This window comes from Solanum verrucosum, unplaced genomic scaffold (assembly GCF_900185275.1).
Source record: "Solanum verrucosum unplaced genomic scaffold, falcon-dt-bn FXZP01000222.1, whole genome shotgun sequence".
NCBI classification, from domain to species: domain Eukaryota; kingdom Viridiplantae; phylum Streptophyta; class Magnoliopsida; order Solanales; family Solanaceae; genus Solanum; species Solanum verrucosum.
Window position 1 is genome coordinate 1038342 of NW_026020027.1, and position 27998 is coordinate 1066339.

The window sequence follows — 27998 nt, forward strand, 5'->3', positions numbered from 1 at the left end:
GTTTATTTTATATTGGATAATACATAATAGTGTAAAATAAACAAATCATGTACTCAGTTTTGGCATTGCTTAAAGTGCATTAAGCATGTTTTAGTCCTAAAATGCAAATATTCATTTACTTTGAAATTAAAAATATTTTCTCCTTGTTATTACATAATTGTATTTTATATTGGAAAGTTAGAGGATTTTTTTTTTACTTTTATGATACAATAAAACTAAATGAAGCATTTTCAACATTTTTCATCTAAAAAAAAGACTACAACATTTCTCCATGTTGAATTCTTAAGTAGAGTACTATTTACTCATGAAAATATGGGTAAACTAGTATTTTACCCAACCCATTTCTTACCCAATCCATTTTTACCCATATCAAATATGAGCGGGTTGAATTATTACCCATTTTATGTTGACCTATTTTCAACCCGCCCAAATTTGACCTAACCCGCCCATTTGCCACCACTAGCTGTGATTAAACCAAATGACTCTTTTTCATTAGCACCAAAAGTCCTAAATTTCCCTGAGTTTTGCAATTATGTATTAGGGTTTCTTTTTTCAGCAAGAACCAAGAAGATGAGTACATGCATTTCAAATTCAGGAGGGGGATTGACACCACAGGTTAATGAGTTCGGTAGAACTCAGTAGCTTGGCCTAAATTTTATATTTGTATTCAAGTGATCTACTTAATAAGTACTTATATTCTGAATTCAGAACCTATAAACTTAAAATCTTAGATCTGTCAGCCATATCAAGAAGCTAATGATCTCTAGCACATATTAGGAAGTGTCCTATCAAAGACATGAGAAGTGGTAGAAATGATGGTAAATAACTCACTCTACATACAATCAAACAAATATTCATAAAAATGATGCTACACATAAATATACAGTAACTGAAGAGCTTGCAAATTACACACATATTGACAGATTTTGGGGACATACATAAGACCTCGAGCCAATTTGCAGAAAACACAGACAGGCCATCACAGGGAGAACCAAATCCAACCATTGATCCGTGAAAAAAAGATTCAGTGTTCTATTGTAACACTTCGCGAATCAAGCTAAGTTGCAGCATAGGAGACTTGAGTTATTTCTGTTTATTCCTTCTGTGCTTCCAGTACAAACTCAACATACAAATCTTTGATTCCAATCACAACAGTAGTTATTAGCGGCCCCATGATCGCTCCCTGCATAACAAGACCATGAACAACTAATATCAAGCAACGCCACCTTAAAACGAAATAAGTAACTCATTTTCTTTCTAATGCTTTTGGGAAAATCACATGCATTTCTTCAGCTAACTGATCATCCACTTATCTTTACTTGCTTGGCGAAATAACAGAGGTGTGCAGCTGAGTGCCGCTACATAGGAAGATATGGAGGTCGAGGATTAGGGTAGAAGGTCAATAGATAGTCGAGTGTTGTCTAGTTCAGTTATCATATATGTGCTGCTACTTGCTCTCTTCCTAATTGTTTTCAGCATGACTCATTCTTTACTATATTAATGACATACTTACATGAGTCGAGTGTCTATCGGAAATAGTCTCTCTACCTTCACAAGGTAAGGGTAAGGTCTACTTACACTCTACCCTCCCTAGATCCCACTTTGTGGTACTACACTCTGTATGTTATTGTTGTTGATGGTGGTGTCAAGCCGAGCTTACACATACCTCAACGATTCCATTGTGTACCTGCTACTTCTCACCCGCACAGGTATATCTCCACCAAGGCTCAGACAGATGTGGGATTTGAGCCCTGGTCTCCAAGGTTTTCACTCATGACCACTAGGCTACACCCCTTAGTTTACGTACTTTTTCTCGTGGTCAAGAGGAGGAAGAAGTGAAGAAAATACTTCCAACATATGCTAACAAAAGAGATGCAAAAATTTATGAGAAATTCAAGAGATGAAAATGCTTGTTATTTACCTCAATTGCTGAAGAACAGAGTGTCATTCCGCCAATGATGCTGAGACCAGTGAGATATGCACTATAGCCAGGGATATCATCTTGAATTTCAGAAGTACCATAATCCATAAGCACAAGATGGATAAAGGATAAGCTAATCGCCAATACATATCGACCTTCAAACACCAACTGTAATGCTGTTGGGATAGTTGAAAGCCACGCAGGGAAAATCGGAAACAAAGGACTTATAAATGCAAGAACAGTCGACATGTACAGAAAATGTATCGAGTATAATCTGAACAAGAGCCAAGTCAGGCATCCCTGAAAGAATGCAATCTCAGCAGTTGCTAAAATGACACCAGAAATTGCTTTATCAAGAACTTCAACACATCGAGTCCTTGCAGAATGCGGTATTGGAAGCATACATATTACTTGTTCCGTTGCTCCTCCAGACTCCGATGTGATAAGATAATAAAGTACCCAAAAGAACACCATCGACTGAGACACGAAATTGAAAAGACCTGCAGCTCCTGAAAGTATAGAATTTCCAATCGAAAACATGACCTGCATACTGCTACCTAAAAGAGAAGTGCTAGTAATAATTACTCCTTGCATTACATTTGCTCCTTGAAGGGCAAATCCTTTTGCCTTTTCAACCAAGTCCTTTCTAGTGATCAACAATTCCTTGAAAAACGCATCCATTTCTGTATACATTTGTCTCCATTCGCGATCCTTAATCCTCCTTTTTATGCTCATGATCTTCTTAGTGTATCTAGAGCGGGATGACAAAGCTGTAGACCGCTCAAAAGAGCTATTCACCGGAGTTGTGATAAAATGTTTGATCCCGGAAACAAACTCAGTCATATTATACTGCTTAGCATAGCTATCTAGCTGGTAGAATACAGTCTCATACAATTGACTACTGTACTTATCGACCATAGCGGGGACATCATTTTCATCCATCCATTGTTTGACACCAATTTTCTCAGCATAATTACTCTCCTCTACACGTGATTTCAACGCAATAACAGCGTCTTTTCCTTCAACTCCAATCTCATAAGAGAAGAAAATGGTACCTGCCAAAGAACCTACACTCAGCCCAATAATAAGTCCTACTGCCACAATGGTTTTCAATCTTTTCAATATCCCTCTAGTGAAGAAAGCAGATATCGATAGTCTACGAAAACTATGACTCCTGAAAGATGTTACTGCATCCATTGTAGACTCCACACTGTTAACAGGAAACATAAATCCCAATGCAAGAAGAGCAACTGATCCAAAGAGACCAATTTGCTCATATGCCATCACAAAAACCCAAAATGAAACTAGCCACCTCAACAACATAAAAAATCCACTTCGATTACGCTTCAAAGTACTATCTTTCGGTCTCCGTAGAACAACTCTGAAAATCATTTCCCTAATATCAACAAGGGTTCCAACAAAAATCCTGAATACAGAAACGGGGATCGCCAAAATGGTCTCTGTAAGGCCTAGCTTTAAAGGTTCAGACCAAAATGCAACAAGGGCTTGCTGAATTCCTCTTAAAGGTATTGAACATAGCACAGCCCACAAAATAGGCCTTAAGTATTCTTCAAGCAATTTGCCAACAGCATAAAGAATGAAAATTGTGAAAGCAAGACCAGCATGAGCCATCGCTATATAGAGGGCGAAACGTACCTGTTGAAACACAGTATAATTAAGTTTTTAAAAATGCGCTCTCTCTAACATATTAAGCTTTTATACAAGATGACCACACTAGTAGAGCTAGGGGGAACAAGGAAGTTCATCCAAACCTCTTTCGCCAGAGAATTATACTAGATAAGAATTATTTTTTATGTATATTTTTATAGATGTTGAATTCACTTGACCTATATTTAACTTTTTATATTTTGAATTGCTTCGGTGAAAATATTGACTCTTCCATTTGGACATTTCAACATTCATAAAGAAATGAACTTTGAACGTGACTCAACTCCAAAAGCTAGCAAACATCAGTCTCCTCATAGTGTAAGTTGATACAACCTTAGGAGAACCACACCCGAAAGCTCTAGCTATTGAGGTGGGAGAGCTCAAGGCTATATAAGCTCCACTCCCAACTCCCCATTTAGCAGATGTGGAGCTCAAGTCTCATAACAGTAAGCTTTAGGATGAGATGATCACATACTTATCAAAAGTAATTTTCAACCTATATACACAATATTATTTCTACCACCCTTCAGTCTATCCATAACTATAACCTTTTTAGATGAGTGATCACACACTTCAACAATATACCTGAGCTTCATCTGATAAAAAGTTGTGATCTTTTTTCTCTTTGGCTTCTGGGGTTTTGGGAGGAGTCTGTGGGGAGCCATGGTTCTTTGTTTTCTTCATTGCAGCAGATCTAAACATTTCTTGCCATGGTGGACTAGAGTTACTTGATTCAGTCATGGGGTCAGAGTAAGCTACCAGTTCCATTAACAAGACACAATCTTTAACACTGGTTTTCACTCTTTATAGTCAAATAAAAATCAAATCTTTGACACTTCCCTCAGACATTAAGGTACTGAATTCCAAGAAAATTTGGAATCTAACAAAGAAAGAATGTTGGAATTTTTCAGGAGAATCAACAATATGCTGACAACACAAGTTGCAGAGTAAATGAATGAAGAAGAATTTTGATTCCAAGAATTGGAGTCCACTGACCACAAATGATTGTCATTCTCTCTCTCTCTTTTTAAAATTTGATTTCACATTCCGCGTTCGATATCATATTAAAACTTAAAATAATTTAAATTTGCACCATTTAAGAGAAGACTTCCTACCAACCATCATTTATTTGATTCTAAAAATATTCAAGAAAATCAATCATGTCATTGAAAATAAAATAAAAAATTTATAATTAAATTATTCTATTTGGAAAAGAGCCTGACCACAAGAATCTTATTATACTCAGCCTTACCATAATTTTTTTGGAATCAAATAGCTCACTTAAATTAAAATGAAGCAAAGTAATATTTGGTTGGTTCTCTTGATTTTTTTGGAATCAAATATCTCACATAAATTAAAATGAAGCAAAGTAATATTTGGTTGGTTCTAGTGATGGGGCCTGCCTTACTTACTTTTGCTATCACTTGTCTCCTTAACTTTTTTTTGTCCATAATTCATTATATCAAGCACATGTTTCTTGTGGGTGTGTGCTATAATGGAAGTATTTAAAGTTAAGCTTGACTATTAATGTTTTTATTTTTACTAGTAAAGAAGGCCCGGGCACCAACATTAATAAAGTTATATTGTTACTCTCTCCGTCTCATATTAGATGAGAATCTTACTAAAAATATTTTTTTCATATTATTTAAGCACTTATTAAATTAGGATAGAATTAATTAATTCTTTTCCATTTTACCCCTACAATTAATATGACCATTCCTATATTGTATGTGTATTTTTTGTAACTCATTTTAATGTGCATTGATATAAACAAAAGGCAAAATGGTGAAGTCTTTCAATGTATTAATGATTTCTTAATCACCGTGTAAAGTTGGAAGTGCCCATCTAATATGGGACGGAGGGAGTATAGTTTATGTATTGTTATAAAATTAGTAAAGATTGTTATAATATATTTTGCTCATAAGTGAGCTAATATAGAAACTTATTTGTCATTTGTCTTTTTAATTTCAATTTTAAATAGCAAATAAATGTAGCGATAAGATTGAGGGTAGAAATGAAGCATATCTTTCTAAATTTAAGTAAAAATAAACAGAGTAGAAGTAACATTAGGGTTATCGATAGGACAATTCATTTGGTTATTTTAAAAAAAATTATATCATTAAATTTTTCGGCTATTTTATAATGTATAACCAAAATTAAAATTTTAAAATCATCCCAATCCTAATTTATGTGACACAAACAGTACAAAAATTAGTCTTTTTTTTGTTGTCTTGTAGATATTTTAAGTTATTATTTATTGTAAATTATAGTACTTTTTATTAAAGTTTTTAATAACATATGTTACTTTTTATGTTTGAGAGTTAAACCAACTTTTTTTTATATGTCTTTTAATTTTATATGTGTTTTGTCCTTTTTCATTTTTAAAAACTAATACTCTCTCCATTTTATTTTATATGTCATTTCTTTTTATAAATATATTGGTTATTCCCTCTTTTTATTGGAACACATGTTGACTTGTGGTGCTTGGTTATTCCCTCTTCTTATATACTAATATTTGTTTTTATTAGTGCATGCTTATTTCTTTGAATTTGGTTGATGGACTTCGATTGATTTATGATTATATTGGTTCATTGAAAACAAAGAAAGTACTTTGTGAATATTACTACATGCTAATTTTTTTAAATCGGATTGGATGGATATTGATTGACTTGAAATTTGATCAGTTCATTAAAAATAATTTTGTGATAAATACTTAACATGACAAACATCTTTTCTTTTAGCGTTTCGAGGTTATTAAGCATAAATTCATGATTATGGACATTTGTGTGTAAATGTACATGTTAATTTTTCTTCATTTGGTTGACTGACTTCATTTGACCAGAAATGTAATTGCTCATCGAAAATAACCTAGTGACTAATACTCATAGGGATAAACATCGTTTTTTTTAAATATTTTTAGAAGAATGAAATATAAATTCTTGATTACGAGCATCTTTTATGTGTATTAGTACATGTTGAATTTTTTGAATGAGGTTGATGTATTCTAATTGACTTGAAATTTGGTTAGCCCATTAAAACGATCTTGCAATCAATTCTTACCATGATAAACATTGATTTTTTTTTAGTGTTTTGTGATCATGAAACACAAATTCATAAATTATTGTGTACATCCTGATTCTCGTTAATTTAATTGACCAACTGTCCATAAAAAATGACTAATGACCAATACACACTATGACAAACATTGTTTTATAAGCATAATTTAAAAGGAATTAACTACTCCATTCGTTTAAAAAAAGAATGATCTCATTTCCTTTTTAGTCTGTTTAAAAAAGAATAACCTCTTTCTTTTTTTTGATAACATTTTACTTTCAGCTTTTCATGTGACATGTTTAAGACCACAAGATTAAAAGACAATTTTGTACATTTGAATAACTTTAATTTAGGATCACAAGATTCAAAAATCTTCTTTATTTTCTTAAATTTCGTGTCAAGTCAAATCAGATCATTCTTTGTGAAACGGAGGGAGTATTAAATATCATTGTGCGCTTATTTTAAAATCATTTTTGACAATTTACACAAATTTTTCTCTGCGTAATGGGGATCGAATCAACGTACGAAATTCACCAAAACGCTTACATCAAGCTAATCCTCCATGCATCAAAGCACAAAACTTCCGCCGTCAACGGCGTCCTCCTCGGCCGTATCTCCGGTGACTCCGCCGTCGTCGAAATTGTGGAGTCCGTTCCGTTATTCCACTCTCAAATTGGCGTCCTTCCTCCTCTCGAAATTGCCCTAATTATGGTCCGTCACTAAACTCCATACTGCATATTAACTGCGCTAAACTGAAATTTTATACAATTGTTTTGTTTGAATATATTATGTATATACATAGTGGCGGATATAGGATTTGAAGCTTATGCGGTACTTCAACGACCTCAAGTTAATATACAATAATAACTGCGTTCATAGTCAAATATGTATTGATATTTAGTGGATTTGTTAATGCATGTATAGGTTCTGTGCAAAAGCTACTGGATTGCACATGTATACATACATGCTATGAGCTGATTTAAAATCTCGGATCTGCCTCTAAGTAGGAATCAGGATTTGAAGTTTATGAGTTCCTATAATGACTTCAAGTTAATATACAATCAAATTTTTATATATATACACAGAGACGGATCGAGGATTTGAAGTTTATGAGTTCCTATAACGACTTCAAGTTTATATACAATCAAAATTTTATAGATGATTTGTTAATGAATATATAGGGTCTGTGCAAAAGCTACTAGATGGCACATGTATATAGGACATACTCTGAGCTGACTTAAAATCTCGGATCTGCCTCTGAGAGTGTTGTGTATTTTTTGTTTAAATATAGGTTTGTATAAATGTGTAAATGAAACTAGAACTAAAATTGTTACAGAGGAGTAAGGGATATGGTGATACTTTGAACTTGCTGACTGAAAATCATTGATCTGCTTCTAAGTTTCTGCATTTTAGTTAGGATGCTAATCCTGTTTTATTTGGACAGATAGAGGAGTATTATTGTGATAAAGGTTTAAGTATTGTTGGTTACTTTCATGCCAATGAGAGATTCGATGATTCCGAGCTAGGAAGTGTTGCTAAGAATATTGCAGACCATATCTACAAATATTTCCCTCAAGCTGCTGTGCTCCTGGTACCTTTTTGTTGTTTGAACATTTTTTTGTCTTTCGTATGTTTATTGAAAAGTTTGGATCTTTGAAATGTTGTTAGGAAAATTCTTAAGCTGAGAGTTTTACCGTTTCAGCTGGATAACAAGAAGTTTGAAACTTTATCAAAAGAGGGGAAAGATAGGAGTCCTGTAATGCAGGTCAGTACATACAAATTTTAACATTTTTCCTTGTTCATCTGATAATCGATGACAAAGTTCAGAGTCCTCAACCAATCTTTGGTGACTTTCCCAATTTCTTGATTGGAAGTGGAAGGTTCTTGCTATGGAGTAACCTCACTTGTCAGAATTCAACTCAAACTGGGAGTTTTATGGGATTGGCTACAGGAAAATCATAGCCAGTCTTCTGTTCATATGATAAAAAATCTAGCTGTTTTTTCCCCATTTATATCTAACAACTCAGACTAATATGTAGCCTCTATGTTGCTCGGACTCTTCAAAAATGCCAACGGGTGCGTGTCGGATTCGCCAAAAGTAGTGTATTTTTAAAGAATCCGAGACTGGTGCGGCATCAAAAGTGAAGAGTCCGCGCAACTAAGTGTAGCCTCATGATAGAATTAGCTGCTGCACTGTAGTCTCATTGATTTATTCTTTTTGTTACTAGTTGATTGCTGATGGTAATTACTCATTTCCTTGTGCTAGTATTACTTTTGATCATTTCGTAATCGTTCCCCTTATATTGTTCTTTTATGGATGATGGACAAGTAACAATTCATCCATCTATCATGTGGTTTCTGGTGATGAGTTCTAGTGGGACGGACACAAAAAGAAAGTGGGCCACATAAATCGGGACAAAGGGAGTAATTTGTATAGAAGTGTCAGGTCTCCTTAGGATGTATGTCTTGGTTTATTCTATCTTCTTGCACAAAAGGTTTACCCTTTATTTGAGCATTCAGGGATCAGTATTTTGGTTTCGATACATAGGTTCTTGGAACATTGGTATGTTACTGATTATCTCTTCCAACTTCTTCTAAGCACTTCATTTTAAGTAGAAATGGAAAACCAGAGATGGTGCTCTGTCTCATACTTGGCATGTATAACAGAAGTGAAGTGGATAACCTTTCAATGTTGAAGTTGTAATTAGCGATTTAGAGAACATTTTGCCAGAGTTGCCTGAGCTTTTTAAATACCATGAAAGTTGCATTGCTTTATCTGTATTATTCTACAGATGGTGGTGTATCTATTTCAGTTTTACTTCAGTTCGACTTGCATGACCTTTCGGTGAGGGCTATTTTTGGTAATGGTTGTCACTGAATAAATGGCTAACATGCTGGATTTTGAGATTTGCTGGTTTTCTATATCCTCTGAAGTAGAACCATGGTTTCCTTGGGATGTCTAGAGTTGCTTGCCCAGATTTGACCATTCATGCATTTTGTTCTGGCCTTTCAGAAGACTCAGTGTGCTCTAGTAGGCTTTTCGTTACATGACCTAATTCTTTGAGGTTTTTTGCTTGCATTTTGCATAGGCTAAGAGTTAGATTGAGAAAATATGTGTCTCTATATCAACTTTAATTGAAAACTAAAGCCTGTTCTACTATGTCTAGTTGATAGTTTGTAAAAGCTATTACCATCCAGATATTTGTTGTCACCTGGTTGAATTTGATAATATTAAACAGTGAGCTGTAAATACTTAATATGAAGGAACATTTAACTGTGCTTGGCTCATTTGTGTGAATGGGACAGGAACTATTTGACATATTTCAGGAAAAGGGCCTTAACATGCTTAACAATAATTGGATGTTAACCCACTTGTTTTTGAACAGTTTGTCAATTGTTTGTTTTATATGATTAATGGTACACCAATGGAATGCACCCATGCTAGTTCTAGTTCAAGTAAGCATTGCACTATTAAACATCTTTCAGGAAGACTCGATATAACATGTTCTCCAGCTTATTGATATTGCCCTGTGCCTAGGCCATCCCGATATTATCTGTTATTACCAGTTTTCCAATTTTCCATGAAATACAAGCAAGCAGAGTGGTCTAGATTTTGCTCCACGTTTATTTTGGTCCCCCTTACATATTGGTAAGGATCCGATTTTTCATAACTTTCACGTTGTTCTTGGTAGTTCTCTGATAGTTTACTCGTCTAGCTAGTATACTATAGTTCTCTTCACTATTGTTGTCGGTGCCTCTAAAAGCAGTTCCATTAATGTAGCCTTTTGCTTCATGTTCAGCTTTACACCAAGGATGCATCTAGGAGCTGGAAACTAGTGGGATCAGATGGAAGCAGCCGTTTGAAAATTAAACAGCCATCAGCAAATGTCATCCTCCTAGATTACATTTCATCGGGGAAATGGAAGGATATTATAGATTTCAATGACCACCTTGATGATATTAGCAAGTAAGAGCTTTACCCTGTAGATTGATTGAACTCGCAATATCTGCATTCTTTCTAAGAGATTCACATGTGTTTTTGCTTTTGCTCATCAAATTGTTAGGGACTGGGTGAACACAGAGCTCTTCAATTGAAGTTGCTATGTGTATCTCATGTTGTTTCCGTCTCTGAAGGGAAAGGATCCATCACTTTGGTTATAACATTGTGATCCAATAGAAGGCCGCCTGCAGGTTATATTCTCAAGAAAAGGCGATACATTTGTCAAAAGTGCTTCCAATCTTTTAGGAAGACTCGATATAACATGTTCTCCAGCTTATTGATATTGCCCTGTGCCTAGGCCATCTCGATATTTTCTGTTTTTACCACTTCTCTGATTTTCCATGAAATACAAGCAAGCAGAGTGATCTAGATTTTGCTCCACGTTTATTTTGGTCCCCCCCTTATGTAGTTTCATGCACATCATTTAGTTATCGCGTTACTTCCCAACCCCAACTTGTTGGTACTGAGGCATCGTCGTTTTACTGTCTTGGTGTAATGAGGGAGGAAAATAGTAAATTCTCAAAGTTTTAGCAAGTCCAAGTGGAAAAAAAAGAGATGCTGAAATTTTACTTTAGTGTGATTGTGGAACTAATGAAAACATGATTATGGGATGAAATTCACGTTCTAACACTGACTAATGTTTGTGTTTCTCTAATTCCATTTAGTTGCCCACAACCCTCAAGATGAAGTGTTTGTTTTTAAAGTTCGTACCCGAGATTTTTGATTAAGGATTGAAGAATATTTGCCATAACTTTTGATGGAAAAAAATAAATTCAACTATAAGCAAACACACACACACATATATATATACATAATTTAGTGATATTCTTGAGAAATTATGAAATCCATCGACACTTTCAACCTTCCTCTCTCGTTGGCCTCTTTCCTCCCTCTTGAGGTCATTTAGTAAAATCTCTCCTTCTCTATCTCACCTTGTAATCTTTTTTCTCCAGAAAAATTCCAAAAAAGTAGAGCAAACTAGTTTTTAGGTAAATTGTTGGACAAGTTTTTAGGTCTTGATTCTCTCAGGTTTGACGTTTCTTAGAACTAATCGATCAAAATTGTGGTGGGATTGGGAGGCAATGAATGTGTCATTGCATATTTGATACTCGATACATGTATTTAGACTGTATCTATACGCTTATTTGATGAATGTACTAGTGCATATTTGATACAAGATACATGTATCTAGATAGTCACATCTTCTTTTTCTTCTTCCTAAGTATGTATCTATGTATATTTGATACTGGATACATGTATCTAGAAATGTATCTATGTATCAGATTCATATATGGTACTTAAAAAATGAAATTGTAAAACACAAATACATTGTAAAATATAAATACAAAGAGGGAGAGAGTAAAGCTAGAGAGTAGAGAGGTCATCGAGAAGGGAAGGAGAGAAATTGTTGCAATGCTCTATCTAAGCTAGTGAGATATAATGTATCCGGCTTGAACTTAGGACACTTTATATAAATATTGAATATCTCGTTTCATGTAGTGATTCAGAAATATAATACCTTACTTTATAAAGCTTTCTCTTTTTAATATATATATACTAATAAATACGATCATAATGAAATAGAATAAACATTTATAATTTATATCTTTAAACATGATCACGCTTGAAAGCAACAATTCTTTTTCCAAACGTCATACATCAAATTGTGTATATAAAGAAAAAGATGGTTCTTTTTCAACATGACCCTCCCAAAAAAAAGCTTTATTCAATAATTATGCAATGACAAAATAGCCTTGATTTTGGTTAAATGAATGTGGAAACTTATCCATTGTCAAATGCAATTGGACTTAACTAGATTTAAGTGTTTTTTTATTTAGAAATTATGGAGAAAAAGGGAAAAAAGAAAATAATTACGTCTCTACAACTATAATTATTGCTATTATTACCATCATCATAGTTATGATTCAATTATTCTTATTGGTGATAATAGTAATTCATTAATTAAATTGGAGAGGCAAGAGGTCAAACGATATCATAGCATATTTCTTTTTCTTTTTTTTTTTACATTTAAACTATGAATAAGTGTAAGCTTTGTGTTACTCTAACAAAATTGACGCAGACCATTCTACGTGGTACCATGATAGCAGAAAAAGTGAGATGGTGACAATTGAGAAGTTATCACTAAACACCCTTAATTATCCGAAGAAAAGATGTCAAATGGCAAAATCAAGACCATACCCTCATTTGGCTCCTTGTGGAGTATAGTCCATATCCAAACATCTTACTAAAAAACGGAACAATGTCAATGAAGTTTTAGCTAAAAAAGAGAACGAGAATAAAAACTTCAAGGCTAACATCTTTAATTTCTACTGTATGATATTTAAGATTCACTGATTCAACTTATTTAAATTTGTGTCTTATAAAACTCAACTAGCCTTTTCTAATTTTATTTTTATTTTACTATTCATATATATGTGAATGATTTTTTTTATTTTTTTTACTCTTTCTGTTTGTCCAAATTCTTGTTAGCAAATAAACCTTTATGTTTAACTTAAACCTTCCACACTGCAAATCAATTACTATTATCTTACCAAGATAGACATACAACTTTAAAAAATATTGCACCTAATTTGGACCATAGTCACCATTTAAAAAAAATAAAAAATAAAAAAAATAAAATAAATGATATATATATTATCAAAATCTATCTCCTTGTTTCTTTGGAAAAAATATTTAATTTTGTCCTCAATTACATTATTCTTACTTATGTCATTAAAAAATCGTCTCGTATTCGTTCTTGTCATTAATAGACTTCGAATTTGATGGATTTTACATATTCAAACTCCTTTTAAGAAAAGCTCAAAATTTACTTCTTAGCTAAGTAAAATTTGAAACTAACCTTAAGTTAAAATTCCATTAAAAGATACGTATGAAAATGAGACTTTTTTCTAATGAAATGGATAATATCAGTCAAAGTATAATAATAATAAAAAAATAGTAGTCAAAGTTGCTCAATTTCTTTGACTCTCTTTTACTTCCCTTTAATCCAACAATCAACAGGTTTTCTTAATGTTTGACAGATTATTATTAGAGGAATTTTTTTTTCTTATTTATGTATTTATTAAATTAAATTAAATATAATTTAATATATACTTTGAAACTGAAAGCATGAGAGACAGGTTGGAGACTGTGGTGGCCCATATGTTGATTCAGACTCTTGTCTTTGGGACAAAATACATTGAAAATAATTGAACATAAAAAGCTTAGACACACTGATAAAAATTGCGGTACAGTGATAAAAAAAAATTTATTGTTATTTAGAGGTTTCAAGTTTAACCCCTTTTTCTAAATTCGTCTTTGTTAGAGAGTATTTCATATTCTAATATTAAAAAAATTGAATTAATGGTTAAAGACACATTTGAAGTATCACGTTTTGTGAGTTTTCTACTGAATTGTCAAGTGTTTACTTTCCTATCTGAACTAACTATTTATCACAACACACCTCAACTATCCGTTGTTCCGCTTTCTTATATGAAATTTCACCATCACTCACGTAGGAAAATGGAACAATGGATAGTTAAGGTGTATTGTAATGAATAGTTGATAATAATTCAGGAAACAAAGATGTACACATGATATTTCAGATTAAAAACTCATAAATTTTATAAAAGTTTATGACCATTATCTCAAAAAAATTGAAGCAAATTCAGATTTAATAGGACTGGGCTTGGGTATAGAATAAGGAGAAATTACATAAATATACAACTTAAAATATCATAATCTCTAAAATTCCCTATCGTTTAAGAAATTACAAAAATCTCTTCTCAGATACATATGTATCTCCTCTCGGATACATTTCTATCCTCTTCGTATATATCTTTATCCCCTCTTGTATACATCTCTCCTAAGTAATATATCATTTGCAATGTATCGAACAACCAATGAATATATATGACATGTCGACATGAAAATTTTGAGAGTTTTGTAATTAAGAGAACTTTTGGGTTATGATGTAATTAGTCACAAATATATGAGATTTGTGTTTTGTAAGTTATAGGTGTGTGTATATATATAGATAGACAAACCCTTCGGGGTGGCCCAGTGGTTTGGGCTTGAGACTTTCATGTTAGAGGTAAGTTTGAAACCCGTTGTCAAGTTCGAAACTCGTTGTCAGCGAAAGTAAGGAATTTACCTTCTAGGTCGATCTCGTCGTCGCACGGACTTACCTAATGCGAGTTACCTCTTCTATGTGATTTACGAGCCATTGCATAGGAACTAAGATTTTACCACATGCGTGATTGCGAATTTCCCTTGTCATAAAAAAAAATTATACTATAGATAAACAAGAAAAAGTTCAAACCCCACAACACCCCACCCCACTCCTCTCTTCCCCATACAATTGTTAAGTGCATTTTTTGTTTGGTAAAGTCCCCAAAGCTTCTTTCTACACTTTCAAAAAAAGCACTTCTTTTCTTTCTTCTCTCTCTCCATACAGTTTTCTTTGGAGGTCCCTCTCTCTCTTTATCTCTGTCAACAGTAGTGCTACTAATTCCTCATTGCTAAAGCAGAGAGAGACCCTAAAAAGTTTTGATCTTTGTGACACTTCAGGTACTATTCTTTAGACTACTGTTTTTAATTTTGAAATGGTCCCTGTGTCTTTCTGGATGAGTTTCTTTCATTACTTTGTTTTTAGCATATGGGTCTTTCTGGGGAAGTTATTTGATCCTTTTGGTAGGGTTTTCTTGGAAAAAGCTTATGTCTTGGCACAAGATCTGTGTACTTTTTCATTGACCCTTCTGTATTGCTTTACTTGTTTATCTATGTGGGGTTGTGCTAGTTTTATGCTCTGTGGTGTTAAAATGGCTTTTGGGTGCTGTTGAATGTATGCATTTTTTGATTTGGTGTTCTGGTTCACTTCATGGTTCTAAGAAAAGATTTGGACTTTTGAGGTAAATTACTGAGATTTTAGCTCTTGGACATTTGTTTGCACAACTTGTAATTTGGGTCTGTGTAGTTAATTGCTTATTGATTGTGGATTTTGAAGTCATCCTGTTGCTTAAAGATCTATTTTTTTTAGCTCAGAAATGTCTTTTGTTGTTTATTGCTGTAGCTTCTTATTTTGCGTGCACCTTGACTAATTTCATGTTATTCTTGCCACCTACCACCAGCAATAACTACCAGGTAACTCTGTCCACCAACGGTAGGAGCTAGGACATATGAGAAGAAATCACCTTAGTGTTTTTTGGTCTCTGTTGAAATTTGAACATGAGACCTCGTGGTTCTCAAATCGCCTAGCAGTTTCTTTTATATGTTTTCCACTCTATAACAGTTTTGAAGTTATCTTGCTTTTTTGTCATTTGATCCTATGGATAACCTGGCCTCCAAGTTCACTCTATGTCTCTTGTGTTTAATACAGTTTCATACTTCCAATCTTGGGAACTTTTATGCTGTTTATGGAGCTTTTGATCATGATCTCTCTTGCTGATGACTAGGGTGTACATGAGGTGAACTTGGACGCTGTGTTATGGGTTTGGTCGGCCAGATTGCATTGAGGATTCGTTGTTCAATTTAATGGCGTCAACACCTTCTGTCAAGAGTTCACTGGAAAAGCTGAATAAGTCAGCTGGAATTCAAGCAGTGGAACGTAATCCTCGGAGATCAGCACCTTCCCAAGTTTCTAAGAGTAGCAATTCTGGGAGCACGACTTCCAAGGAGCTACAACACAATGATCGAGAAGTTGCATCTAAGCAACTTATGGCAGAAGCAACAACCAAAAAGAAGTCGAATAGCTATCAGCAAGTAGGATCTGCCGACTTATTGGTTGATAAGTTTGATTCGAGCTTATATTTGGGAAATCTGAAGCATGCTCCAAGCAGTGCAGCTTCCGCACCCTGTGAAGCAAAGGGCTCGCAATGCGCTATTGATCAGGAAAAGAAGGCATCAGTAAATGGAGCCGTCAAGGATAACTCAGCGTCAGCCAAAGTCAGTGATGGGGACGGTAGCCTTGCAAAAACAAGTGGAAGTGCCAAAGTTAGCGATCGAGCTGATTTTATTGAGAGCGGAAAGAGCAGCATCTGTAGGGGAAGCACAAGCACCGATGTAAGTGATGAAAGTACTTGCAGCAGCTTTAGCACCAGTATTAATAAACCCCACAAAGCTAATGACTCAAGATGGGAAGCCATTCAAGCTATTCGAGCTAAAGATGGAACATTAGATTTGAGACATTTCCGGTTGCTAAAGAAGTTAGGAAGTGGTGATATTGGAAGTGTCTATCTGTCGGAGTTGTGTGGAACAAAATGTTATTTTGCAATGAAAGTTATGGATAAAGCATCATTAGCTGGCCGTAAAAAATTGCTACGTGCTCAAACGGAGAGAGAGATATTGCAGTCCTTGGACCATCCATTTCTACCAACTTTATATACCCATTTTGAGACAGAAAAGTTTTCATGTCTTGTAATGGAGTTTTGCCCAGGAGGTGACTTGCACACACTTCGTCAGAGGCAACCAGGGAAGCATTTTTCTGAACAAGCTGTGAAGTATGATTACTTGATCCGAAATCTCTTTGTTGATTTATTTACTTTCTTGATTAGTTGTTTATCTCAAACCTCATAGTCTTAACATGGTATGCTCTCTTTATCTGGAAGTATTTTTGCCTGGTTTTGGTGTCCGTGGTTTGTACTATTAATTGCTTTAGTGTTGACAAAGATTCGCCACATGTGTAAGTCGTATGGGCAACTTTTTCTTGTTTCAATTATTGTAGTGTTAATCTCTACAAACTTGAAATAAATAGCTATCTCGGCAGGATATAGCTATTATAGGATGTAAAATCTTGAATTCTATAGATTTTCTTTGTTATTTTCTGAACTCTGTTGCTCAAGAAATTGACAGAAAATGGACTTCTTCCAAATACCGCAAGGAAAACTTTTGGAATGTGTTTTTTTCTTAAAACTACTTTTAGAATATATATTTTTTAAACTACTTTTGGAATATTTCTGATAAAGTAAGAAGTAAATATCCTTGGATTATGTTACGTAACTGGTTCATCTTTTGTTTTTTGGACTGTTTGCATTGTAATGTCACATGCAGTATGCTCTTCCTTTATGAAAGAGACATACTTTTTGAAATGGACTAAAAAGGAAAGTAATTGAAACGGAGGGAGTATTATTTACGTTCTTTAAGGATTTGGATTAAGTTTATGCATAGTAGATTAAACCAATATATTTGATAAACTTCATGTTTTACCAGGTAGAAAGCGCGTACTTAATTCCTCTATTGAGGCGCTTTAAACTTGTTTGCCTGTCTCTAATTTTGCCTAGCTTGATTTACAATTTAATGGAAGAGAAGAGTTTGTTTTAAATTCTGTTGGTTAATTATTCCATGAAGGGTTGATTTTATCTCAAAATTTCAGGTTCTATGTAGCAGAGATCCTCCTTGCTATGGAATACCTCCACATGCTTGGCATTGTTTATCGCGACCTCAAGCCAGAAAATGTGCTTGTTAGAGAAGATGGACACATAATGCTATCTGATTTTGATCTCTCTCTTCGCTGTACTGTGAGTCCAACACTTGTCAAGCTGTCGTCTCTTGATGTGGAGCCACTCCGAAAGAATTCCGGTTACTGTGTGCAGCCAGCATGCATTGAACCCTCCTGTATCCAGCCATCGTGTGCTGTTACTACAACATGTTTTGGGCCTCGCTTCTTTTCTAGTAAGTCGAAGAAAGAAAAGAAATCTAAAAATGATACAGGGAACCAAGTTAGCCCATTACCAGAACTTATGGCTGAGCCTACTGGAGCACGTTCGATGTCTTTCGTTGGGACACATGAGTATTTAGCACCTGAAATAATCAAAGGTGAAGGGCATGGGAGTGCAGTGGACTGGTGGACCTTTGGTATCTTTCTTTACGAGTTATTGTTTGGTAAGACACCCTTCAAGGGATCAGGAAACCGTGCTACACTTTTCAATGTTGTAGGTCAGCCCCTCCGTTTTCCAGAATCTCCGGTGGTAAGTTTTTCAGCTAGAGATCTTATACGAGGCTTGCTCGTGAAAGAGCCACAAAATCGATTGGCATACAAAAGAGGAGCTACAGAAATCAAGCAGCATCCCTTCTTCGAAGGTGTTAACTGGGCTTTGATTCGTTGTGCAAGCCCTCCGGAGATCCCAAGACCTGTTGAATTCGAGAGAATCTCAGCACAGCAGCCATCATCAACTAGTGAAAAACCCGTTGCTGTAACTGTTCAATACCAGCAAAAGTCTGATAACTATCTCGAATTTGATTTCTTTTGAACTTGTTTTTTTCTTCGTTTCTTCTTTCTTGTAAAAGTCGATTATCTTATTTTTCGTTAGTAAAACATACGAAGTTGTACAACATTTTGAAGATGTGAAATCAAGATGATCATATATTTGTTTGTTGTTGTAAGTTATTAAACAGTTGCACAGTTTGCTGTATGGCAAATGTTGTAAGTGTTGATGCTACCAATTGATAATGTGAATTTAGCAGTTCTTGTTTACATTCTTTTTAACCCTTTTGATAACTGAGAAGTCCCTGATGACACGTCCTTCTATTCTTCTCTACTTAAATATTGTACTTCTATTTGAACTTGTGATGTGTATCCAAGTTCATATTTTATGTCTCCTTCTCCGAGACGAACATATTGTATTAACTAGAACAAGTTATTAAGTAAGATGTCAAGATAATCGTAAGTAAATAACTTATCCTTCTCGACTTAAATATTATACTTTTATTTGAACAAGTGACATGCATCCAAGTTCATATTTTGTATCTCCTTCTTTGGGACAAACATATAGTGTTAACTAGAACAAGTCATATGAAGTTAGATGTCAAGATAATCGTATGTAACTAACTTACCGAGGCTAGAAGCTCACCAGTCGAAGCTCAATGAATAATGGGCTTGTTCCATATACTCGTCTTCACTTAATTCTAAGTTTTATATTATACGAAAATTAATAGGCTTGTTCCATCTACTCGTCTTCACTTATATTCTAAGTTTTATATCATACAAAAATAAAAATTGTAAGTTTTATTTTATACAAAAATAAATTTTCATATTATACACAAAAAAAAAAAATAGAAAAAAGTTATGCGGTGAACGTGGATCGAACACGTGACCTTCAGATCTTCAGTCTGACGCTCTCCCAACTGAGCTATCCCCGCTATGTTTTCAATATCATATATTTAATTTTATACATGTTTCTAATAACATAATTAAGTGTTTGTTTGGCAGTAAGAAAAACTAATCACTAAATTTGATTGGTAATATTAAATTAACTGTATTAAGTATGGAAGAATTTATATATTTTAATATTATACTTTGGTGTTGAATATATATACGGCGCAGAACTAGGTAGAGCCGAAGAGTTCATCCAAATCTCTCCTGGACAGAAAGTTACACTAGGTACTGTTTACTATACCAAGGTCAGGATGTTAGCAAATGTAAAAATAAATAATAAAATATGATCAACCTTAGAATTTAATTTAATAATTTTCGATCTAATAATAAATATTTTTATTTTTTCAATTTTAATTGTATGAAGTTTATGATTCATGCAAAAGAGAGTGACCCTTTATGATAAAGAAAATATCAACCAGACATTCTTGTGAAATAAATATATTCTAATGCAAATGAAAAATGTACCTCTTAGTAAAGAATTAATGCATGTATGTAATATATATATCATGAGATAGGAACCATATTGTACCAATCGTGCAAAAACCTTATAAATTTACTATATAGTATATAGCCCAAAATATAATAAACCCAAATTGTTAATTATAACATACTACTAATTTGTATAAAGGGGTTAAAAATAATTATTAAAATATTATACTTTAGGTATCTAAACCCATGATTCAAGTAATTGTTTTAACCTCATTATAATTATGTCAAGGAAATTCAATAACTTATATATATGATAAAAAATAAAAAAAGATTCATTTTTACTCTATTTGACAATATATATAGTTTTTCATGAATGTTTCAGCATGTTAAAATAATTTTTTTTGATGTTAGCAGTGAAAGAAAGAACTCAATACTCATTTCTTCATGAATATTCATAGTTAAATTGATTGAAAGAGTAAACTCATTTCCTTCCCCCTAGCTTCGCCTTGTTCCAAAAATATTTATTAGAATTTCTTTATTTCGTTGTAATTGATTCGGGATGTATGAAGGTTAAACGCAAAGAGCTTCTTCAATAGCCAAGTCGAGTAGTGAAGCACAATAGGTTAAAGTCAAAGACAAGACAAGTCCTACTCTCAAGCAAAAGGCTATCCCCGACATTATTTTTCGATGATGTCCCCCGAGAAAAAGGAGCTGAAAGCCACCTTTGGTCGAACCTAACGACTTTTTTCTAAATTATTAATTTAAACCTCAATAACTAAAAAAAAATGCTAAAATCTAAAACCATGAATTTTAAATTCTGAATCTATTTCTGACGCTACGAGTAGTCAACCCCATGCATGTGCACACACAAACACATAGTAAGAAAGAGAGTTGACCAGGTGTCTTGTGGGTGAGCTACCTGCCAATGTCTCACACGCTCAACATAGTTGAATTATTTAATCATGTCATGCACCTTTGATGCTTTATTTGATAACCCCCCCTTCACATAACATTAACACACTATATATACATTTCTACTATATTTATTTTATAAAAAAAAACATTAAGTTAAAAAACAAACAAAAGTTCAACTTATTCATCTTTTCATCACTTATCATTAGAAAAAAAAATTATTTACAATTTTTGAGATATGGGAAGAATTCCATGTTGTGAAAAGGACAATGTTAAGAAAGGGCAATGGACTCCTGAGGAAGATCACAAACTTTCATCTTACATTGCTCAACATGGAACTCGTAATTGGCGTCTCATTCCTAAACATGCTGGTTTGTTTCATTATCTGATGTTCGATATCTGTTTTGTTTCTCCACTAATATAGTTTCGCGCTAAAATGTAAAAATATTATTTACCAAAGGTGATTCTATTCACAAAACTTCTTATAAAGGACATACACGCTCTATCACAAATGTCCTTTTATTGTCTCTCATTAGTCCTTTTTTTCTTCGGTGTCCAATATCTAGTCTGATCTGGATTTGCATCAGAAAGTCTCAATTTTGAGGCTGCTACCAAAATCGATATAAATAGAGAAATCAGGAATTTCGTTAAAGATATTCAAGATATAAAATATACATACAAAAAAAAGTAATTTTGACTTATATGCATACACACAATATAATAATTTTTAATGAAGAAGTATTTACTATTCCGCGCTCTATCATATTGTCTTATTAATATATGGCTAAAAAATTGTCTCTTATTTTAAACAGGTTTACAGAGATGTGGAAAAAGTTGTAGATTGAGATGGACAAATTACCTTAGGCCTGATCTCAAACATGGCCAATTTTCAGAGGGAGAAGAGCAGACCATTGTCACACTTCACTCTGTTCTTGGCAATAGGTAAAAATTTAAAATTTTAGCTTATGGTTTTACCTTGCATTTCTACGAGAAGTTATTTTCATATTACGCCATTGATCATGGAATTTCAATTGTTTGTTAGATATTTTGTCTCCACCACTGATTGTAATTGATTGGTTAGATATCAAAGAGCTATTGACCTTTCCAATTACCCATTTTTCAAAAAAAAAATCTAATTTACCTTTGTGCCTTCCATTATTAGTAGCATTACTATGTTGCTCAGACTCTCTGAGAATATTGTAGCATGCCAAATATTCCTAAGTACTATTTTTGGATGATTAGACACACCCTCATCAATATTTTTTGAAGAATTCAAGCAACATAGAACAAAAGAAGTTGTAGAAACTTATATTAATTGATCACTAAGTATGATTTACGCGTAATCGAACAGATGGTCTGTGATAGCTGCTCAACTTCCTGGTAGAACAGACAATGATGTGAAGAACCATTGGAACACAAAACTCAAAAAGAAACTATCTGGTATGGGAATTGATCCAATAACACACAAGCCAATTTCTCACTTAATAAGTGAAATTGCAACAACATTATGTCCACCACAAGTCCCTCATTTGGCTGAAGCAGCACTTGGTTGTTTCAAAGATGAAATGCTTCATCTTTTGACCAAAAAAAGAATTGGTTTTCAGTTTCATCAACAATTTACAAATATGACAAGTACTCATAATAATGCACCAAGTACAAGTCATGTTAAGCATGAGGAGAATAATAATTATAAAGATAACACAATTGAGAAAATCAAGTATGGATTATCAAGAGCTATTAAAGAAAGTGATAAGAATTGGGAAACAAGTGTAGGAGGAGCAACATCTAGTAATTTTCATGATAATACAGGATTTAGTAAGTATAATTTTGCTAATTTGCTTAATGATGAAGATGGTTCACCATGGAACCAAAGTTTGTGTAGTGGAAGTACATGCACAGCAGGAGGAGGAGAATTACAACAACAACAACAAAACAAGAAAATTAGCAATGATAATTGTGAGGATAGTGGTAAAGAAATAGTAGTAACAACAAGAAATGGATCAACAACTATGTTCAATTCTGACTGTGTTCTGTGGGACATATCATCTGATGATCTAATGAATCCAATGGTTTGAAGAGTTTTGTTGTAATAAGGTGGGTGGATAGAGTTGCTCGGTACTTGTGTCAGTGGGAGATAGCAGATATTCCGTGGAATTAGTCAAGGAGCGCGCAAGCTGACCTGGACATCACGGTTATTAAAAATATATATATATTGTAATAGTGTACTTGAATTAGTAGGCTAGCTAGAAAGGCAAGGATGTTATAAATCATTAAAAGAAATGAAGTAATAAAGAGAGAATCGTATCTGTTTCATTTTATATGACATTCTTTCCTTTTGAAGACGTTCAGAAAAGAAAGTCATCTTTTCGTATTGACTATATATTTAACACTTCAATTCACATAAATGTGCATCTTTGGTTTCTCTATTAACAAGTTTGTGAAAACTTGTTAATTGGAGAAACCAAAGTGTACAGTATTTCATCAATCGAAGGTTAGATGTACTTCAACAGATATATAGACATCAAAATTGGAACGTTAATCACAAATATTTCCTTCCTGTGAAGACAACAGTTTTCTTTCCTAGATCCTGAAAGGATCTCACTGATCAAACGAGGCGCGAGGATTACACAAATCTATGAAATCACAACTCAAAATCCATAAACTTATAACTTTAATGGTACAAAATGGTTAAATGGAAGTTAATGTTGCTTCACTGCAACACATATATCTAGCACTATTCGCATACTAGAAGGAAGTAGAGAAACTTCATTTACACGAGTGATCATCATAAGATGTATCAACACACCCCGGTGTTACAACTTGTTTATTACTGAAGGCAAGGGAACTTATGTTCGTGGTCATTGTGAAGTTTTCGTTCTTGCTCTTCATATAGTTAAAGTTTTGTGAGAAATCTTACTCTTCTCCCTCTTCATCCTCGTTGTCCTCGATTCCCACCCAATGAGTAAAGGCAAAAAGGAACTCTTTGAAGTTCACCATTCCATTTTTGTCCCAGTCCATTTCTTCTGCAAAACAGAAAGATGGGGGGCTTTACAGACTGCAATATATGAGTGAGGAAATGCATGGAGTATTACCTAAACTCTTCCGACTAAATATGATAAAGCCTATAAAACATAGAACTACTATTATTTCTTCATTATACATTAAAATCTTCTTGAACTTGATGGACAAATAGATAAAATAGTAGCTAAAACAAATTAGTTATTAAGTCAATAGACTATAGATTAATAGTGTCCTCATCATGTCCTTCGAGCACAAATATCGTCCAAATCAGATTGGCGAGCAATGCACAAGAACAGATGGGATTGGTTCTGCATTTCGAGCATCTCTTTGTGACAAAGACTTGAACAAGTTCTCTTTGATAACAAGTTTAGTAATTAGTCCGCTGAAAAGAAATATGTCAATCGCATCATACTTGTCTTTCTACCATAAAGATTGCTTCACTTATAATTCTGGAGCACTCGGTACATCTTCCTAAATTATGACATATTGTACATAAGATAAAGCAGACTCTGCATTTTCTAGTATGAAATTAAACAAGCAATGCATAGCGGCTAGAACTCTTTGAAAACTTAGTCTTCAGCAGAAAAACAGATATTTTTCTCATTGCTCTTCGACACACACACACACAAAGAGAAAGAGAGAGAGAACTTACCAAATCTTCTCATTGCTATTCGACCAGAAGACCTTTCTCCAGATATAGTTTCATTAATTGCTTGAACCATCTCATTCCTGCTTACATAGCCATCCTTGTTCTTGTCCAAAAACACAAAAGCATCAACAAGTGTTTCAAATGTTACCTCCAGATTTGGTAGTCCCATTCGCGATTTCTGTATCTGGTCAAGAAATAAAAAACTTTGCTTGTGCAGGGCTGGGGGTGGGGATCTAACCGATACGTTAATGTAGTTCTTCATGAAGGGCTACAGAATGCTAAGAAGATGGAATGCATCTCCAGGAGAACAAGTAAGCAGATAATTGCACGTACTCTCCAAAAGTGTGGCCGTATTGAGGTTGGATCCTTCAAAAATGAACTACTTTTGGAGGATCTAACACATACTCAACGACATTTTTGGAGAGTCCGAGCAACATAACAAAGAACGAATCTTTGAAAAGCACCATCTCACTTGAAAGTAATCAACTAATGACGCTTTCTGAAAAAAAAAATGTTTTTTTCTTAATATTTCTGAAAAACCATTAGTTAAAAAGAAAAACTGTGAGCTGGATACAGCATGCAGAGCAGAAGGATCATCCTTCAGAAGATAGACAAGACAAAGAAGAACGATGAATTCGCTGAACTCTATTCCCATATCTTCGTTAATATCACAGGCTTCAAATAGATCGCTGATTTCTTCATCAGTAAAATTAATCTCAAGCTTATTGAAAGCGTGTTTCAACTCCTGCGGGTCTATTGCTCCGTTGCTGTCTTCATCTACAAACAAAACAGAATTCTTCTCATTCTTTTTCCTTTAAACAAGAAAGGGAATTGTAAATATAAAAAGCAGTTTGTGAAGAAATCAGAGTTCAGCCTAGAATGTGCTTATATGCAAGTAAACGTTACCAAAATGATACAAATAAAAACTGGACAAAGGATGTGCCGCCAACATACCAAATTCCTGGAATATAACTTTGCATTTTCGCAGGTTCTCATCGATTTTGGGAAATTTTAGGACTAAGCTATCAAATGATCTTATGGAACTTCCTTCAGTTTCTCTCCGCAACATCGCTTCAGTTATTTTGGCCTCGAGCTTAGTCTCTGGGACAGAAGCCTTTGGACTAGAGGGAGATTCATTCTTACCCAATACACCTCCCATTATAAGTCGAAAGTGGGAGAGCTGAACTTCTGCTCCAATTTGCTGCAATCTGTAAAGTAAGGTTATTTGAGGCCTTGTAGTTGTTAGAATTAAACAAATACGGCAGGCAGATGCAAGTAGCATTTCTCCTACTAGCATATCATGTAAACACTTCATATAGTTGATATCTAGATTTCAGCAAACATTTGGCATGCCAACTGTTAAAGTTGAGCAAGCAAAGTGACACAAATAACCAAAAACCACTTATACTGTTGAGCCCATCTGTCATGATGATGCGTATCGTGTTATACTAGGCTGTTTTCAACGGCCAGATTCGAACTCATGGCAATGAATATCGATTTATACAGAAATCTTGATAAGTTAAACCAGGGAACTGCATATTATTTTCAACTCTAATGAAAAAGCCACATACATCAATCATAAATATTGATGGTTTATTACAGCAGAAGAGACAACAAAACTATGTTGGAAAATATAAGTTCCAAGGTTCAATTCATATTATATGGCCCTTTTCATTTGATGAGACTGAATAAAAATTGTATCGAAATACCGATATCATATTAGTAGTTAGAATCAAACAAATATAGCACACAGATTCAAGTAGCATTATGGCTACAAGCATAAAATCATATAACCACTTTATTCACATAGCTGATCCAAACTACTTTGAATTGAGATATAATAGATTCATTAATTGATATTATATATATATACATGTCAGCAAACATTTGCTATGCCAACTGTAACTGTGACCTATGACACAAATAACCAACAACAACATACCCAATATAATCTCACAAGCGGGATCTAGGGAGGCCGGTAGGATGTACGCATACCTTACCTAGTATATAATCCCACAAATGTGGTAGCAACAAATAACCGAAAACAATTTACGCAGAAATCTTGATAAGTTAAACCAGGAGATTGTATATTACTTTCAGCTCATACAAATGACAGTAAAACAATCAAATTCCCTCCAGGAATTTCGTTAAAGGTCTTCAAGATTTAATATATACTTCCTCTATTTCAATATATTTGGTTGATTTTGACTAGTCACGGAGTTTGAGAACCTAAAGAGGACTTTTGAATCGTCTTAAACTAAAGATATGTAAAATGTACGAAAAATATCCTTTAATCTTGTGATCTTAAACAAGCCATATCAAAAGTTAGTATTAAAGAGTTGTCAAAAAGGGAAAGAAACATTCTTTTTTAAACAAACTAAAAGGGAAAGTAACACAAGCAAATTGAAATCTACTGAGTAAAGTAATTTTGACACATATACAGTATAACTTATCGACAAAGGGTGTTCAACTGACCACTCATTGTATCTGGTTATTCCACTGATTCCCACTAATGGTATACTTAGTGTAAGCGAGCTCAAAGTTTACATCTTTGGAATAAAATATCTTTTTTTTTAAAATCCAATTAGAGATAAGTTGTCCATCAGCATCATGACATATGCAAAAGGGAAAAAATTAATGGTTAATGACAGGAAAAAGTAGGCTGAATAAAAATTGAATCTTGAAAAAACCTCGTATCATAATATGAGAAAATCCTCAGTGAAAAAGATTGCTCTTTTATTGATTAAATCATTAATGACTAGTTAAAATTGAAGAATCAAAAGAAAAAAAAAATCCTATTTCTATTTATTTTATTTTATTACTTTTTTTAATTCCTTTTGAGGGAAAAAGTTGGCAAATTCCAAATTCTCTCTTCTTTTTTTCCCTTTTCCATCAGCAATCACAATGAGAAAAAGCTAAAAATGAACATCAACTCAAGAAATAGTGAATGAAACATTAAAACTAAAAATATTCAAAATCACCTAAAGATTCAATCTTTACAAATAACACATGATATAAATATAAATATATATACCAAAAAAAAACTAACCTTGGATTTTGCTAATCAAAAAGACAAAAGCTCTCCTCTGTCTTCTTCTAAGCTGAAACAAGACAACAAAATCAAAAGTGAAAAAGCACAAAATATTGTGCTGATTATATTACAAAAAATAAAATAAAAGCTTTTTATGCTTTA

At 33.8% G+C, this 27998-nt stretch overlaps 5 protein-coding genes and 1 non-coding gene across 8 annotated transcripts; 3 read left to right on the forward strand and 3 right to left on the reverse strand.

Annotated features, from left to right (window-relative positions):
* Nucleotides 1-951: 951 nt before the first annotated feature.
* On the reverse strand, nt 952-4572 carry LOC125821217 (uncharacterized). The gene is made up of 3 exons (XM_049500636.1): nt 4175-4572; nt 1922-3577; nt 952-1183 (listed from the first exon to the last, which is right to left on the reverse strand). The coding sequence occupies exons 1-3, from the start codon at nt 4355-4357 to the stop codon at nt 1094-1096; spliced, it is 1929 nt and encodes a 642-aa protein (XP_049356593.1). The 5' UTR covers nt 4358-4572; the 3' UTR covers nt 952-1093.
* A 2551-nt stretch (nt 4573-7123) lies between these two features.
* LOC125821246 (ER membrane protein complex subunit 8/9 homolog) lies at nt 7124-10935 on the forward strand. 2 transcript variants are annotated; one of them, XM_049500666.1, is made up of 5 exons: nt 7124-7354; nt 8088-8234; nt 8346-8408; nt 10444-10610; nt 10708-10935. In XM_049500666.1, the coding sequence occupies exons 1-5, from the start codon at nt 7148-7150 to the stop codon at nt 10736-10738; spliced, it is 615 nt and encodes a 204-aa protein (XP_049356623.1). In that variant the 5' UTR covers nt 7124-7147; the 3' UTR covers nt 10739-10935. The 2 variants fall into 2 exon arrangements, with proteins under 2 accessions (XP_049356623.1, XP_049356622.1); XM_049500665.1 differs by having other exon boundaries at nt 10778-10935.
* Nucleotides 10936-14988: 4053 nt separating this feature from the next.
* On the forward strand, nt 14989-19007 carry LOC125821221 (serine/threonine-protein kinase D6PK-like). 2 transcript variants are annotated; one of them, XM_049500639.1, is made up of 3 exons: nt 14989-15212; nt 16097-17140; nt 18013-19007. In XM_049500639.1, the coding sequence occupies exons 2-3, from the start codon at nt 16176-16178 to the stop codon at nt 18887-18889; spliced, it is 1842 nt and encodes a 613-aa protein (XP_049356596.1). In that variant the 5' UTR covers nt 14989-15212; nt 16097-16175; the 3' UTR covers nt 18890-19007. The 2 variants fall into 2 exon arrangements, with proteins under 2 accessions (XP_049356596.1, XP_049356597.1); XM_049500640.1 differs by lacking the exon at nt 14989-15212 and adding an exon at nt 15323-15553.
* A 698-nt stretch (nt 19008-19705) lies between these two features.
* On the reverse strand, nt 19706-19778 carry TRNAF-GAA (transfer RNA phenylalanine (anticodon GAA)). Its single transcript has one exon. It is a non-coding gene; the product is annotated as a tRNA-Phe (tRNA).
* Nucleotides 19779-21372: 1594 nt separating this feature from the next.
* Nucleotides 21373-23695, forward strand: LOC125821236 (transcription factor MYB80). Its single transcript, XM_049500654.1, has 3 exons — nt 21373-21506; nt 21948-22077; nt 22487-23695. The coding sequence occupies exons 1-3, from the start codon at nt 21374-21376 to the stop codon at nt 23208-23210; spliced, it is 987 nt and encodes a 328-aa protein (XP_049356611.1). The 5' UTR covers nt 21373; the 3' UTR covers nt 23211-23695.
* A 76-nt stretch (nt 23696-23771) lies between these two features.
* Nucleotides 23772-27995, reverse strand: LOC125821241 (probable calcium-binding protein CML21). The gene is made up of 5 exons (XM_049500659.1): nt 27855-27995; nt 25760-26013; nt 25380-25582; nt 24809-24983; nt 23772-24158 (listed from the first exon to the last, which is right to left on the reverse strand). Exons 2-5 carry the CDS (start codon nt 25962-25964, stop codon nt 24049-24051), a joined length of 693 nt encoding a protein of 230 aa, XP_049356616.1. The 5' UTR covers nt 25965-26013; nt 27855-27995; the 3' UTR covers nt 23772-24048.
* Between the last annotated feature and the right edge of the window lie 3 nt (nt 27996-27998).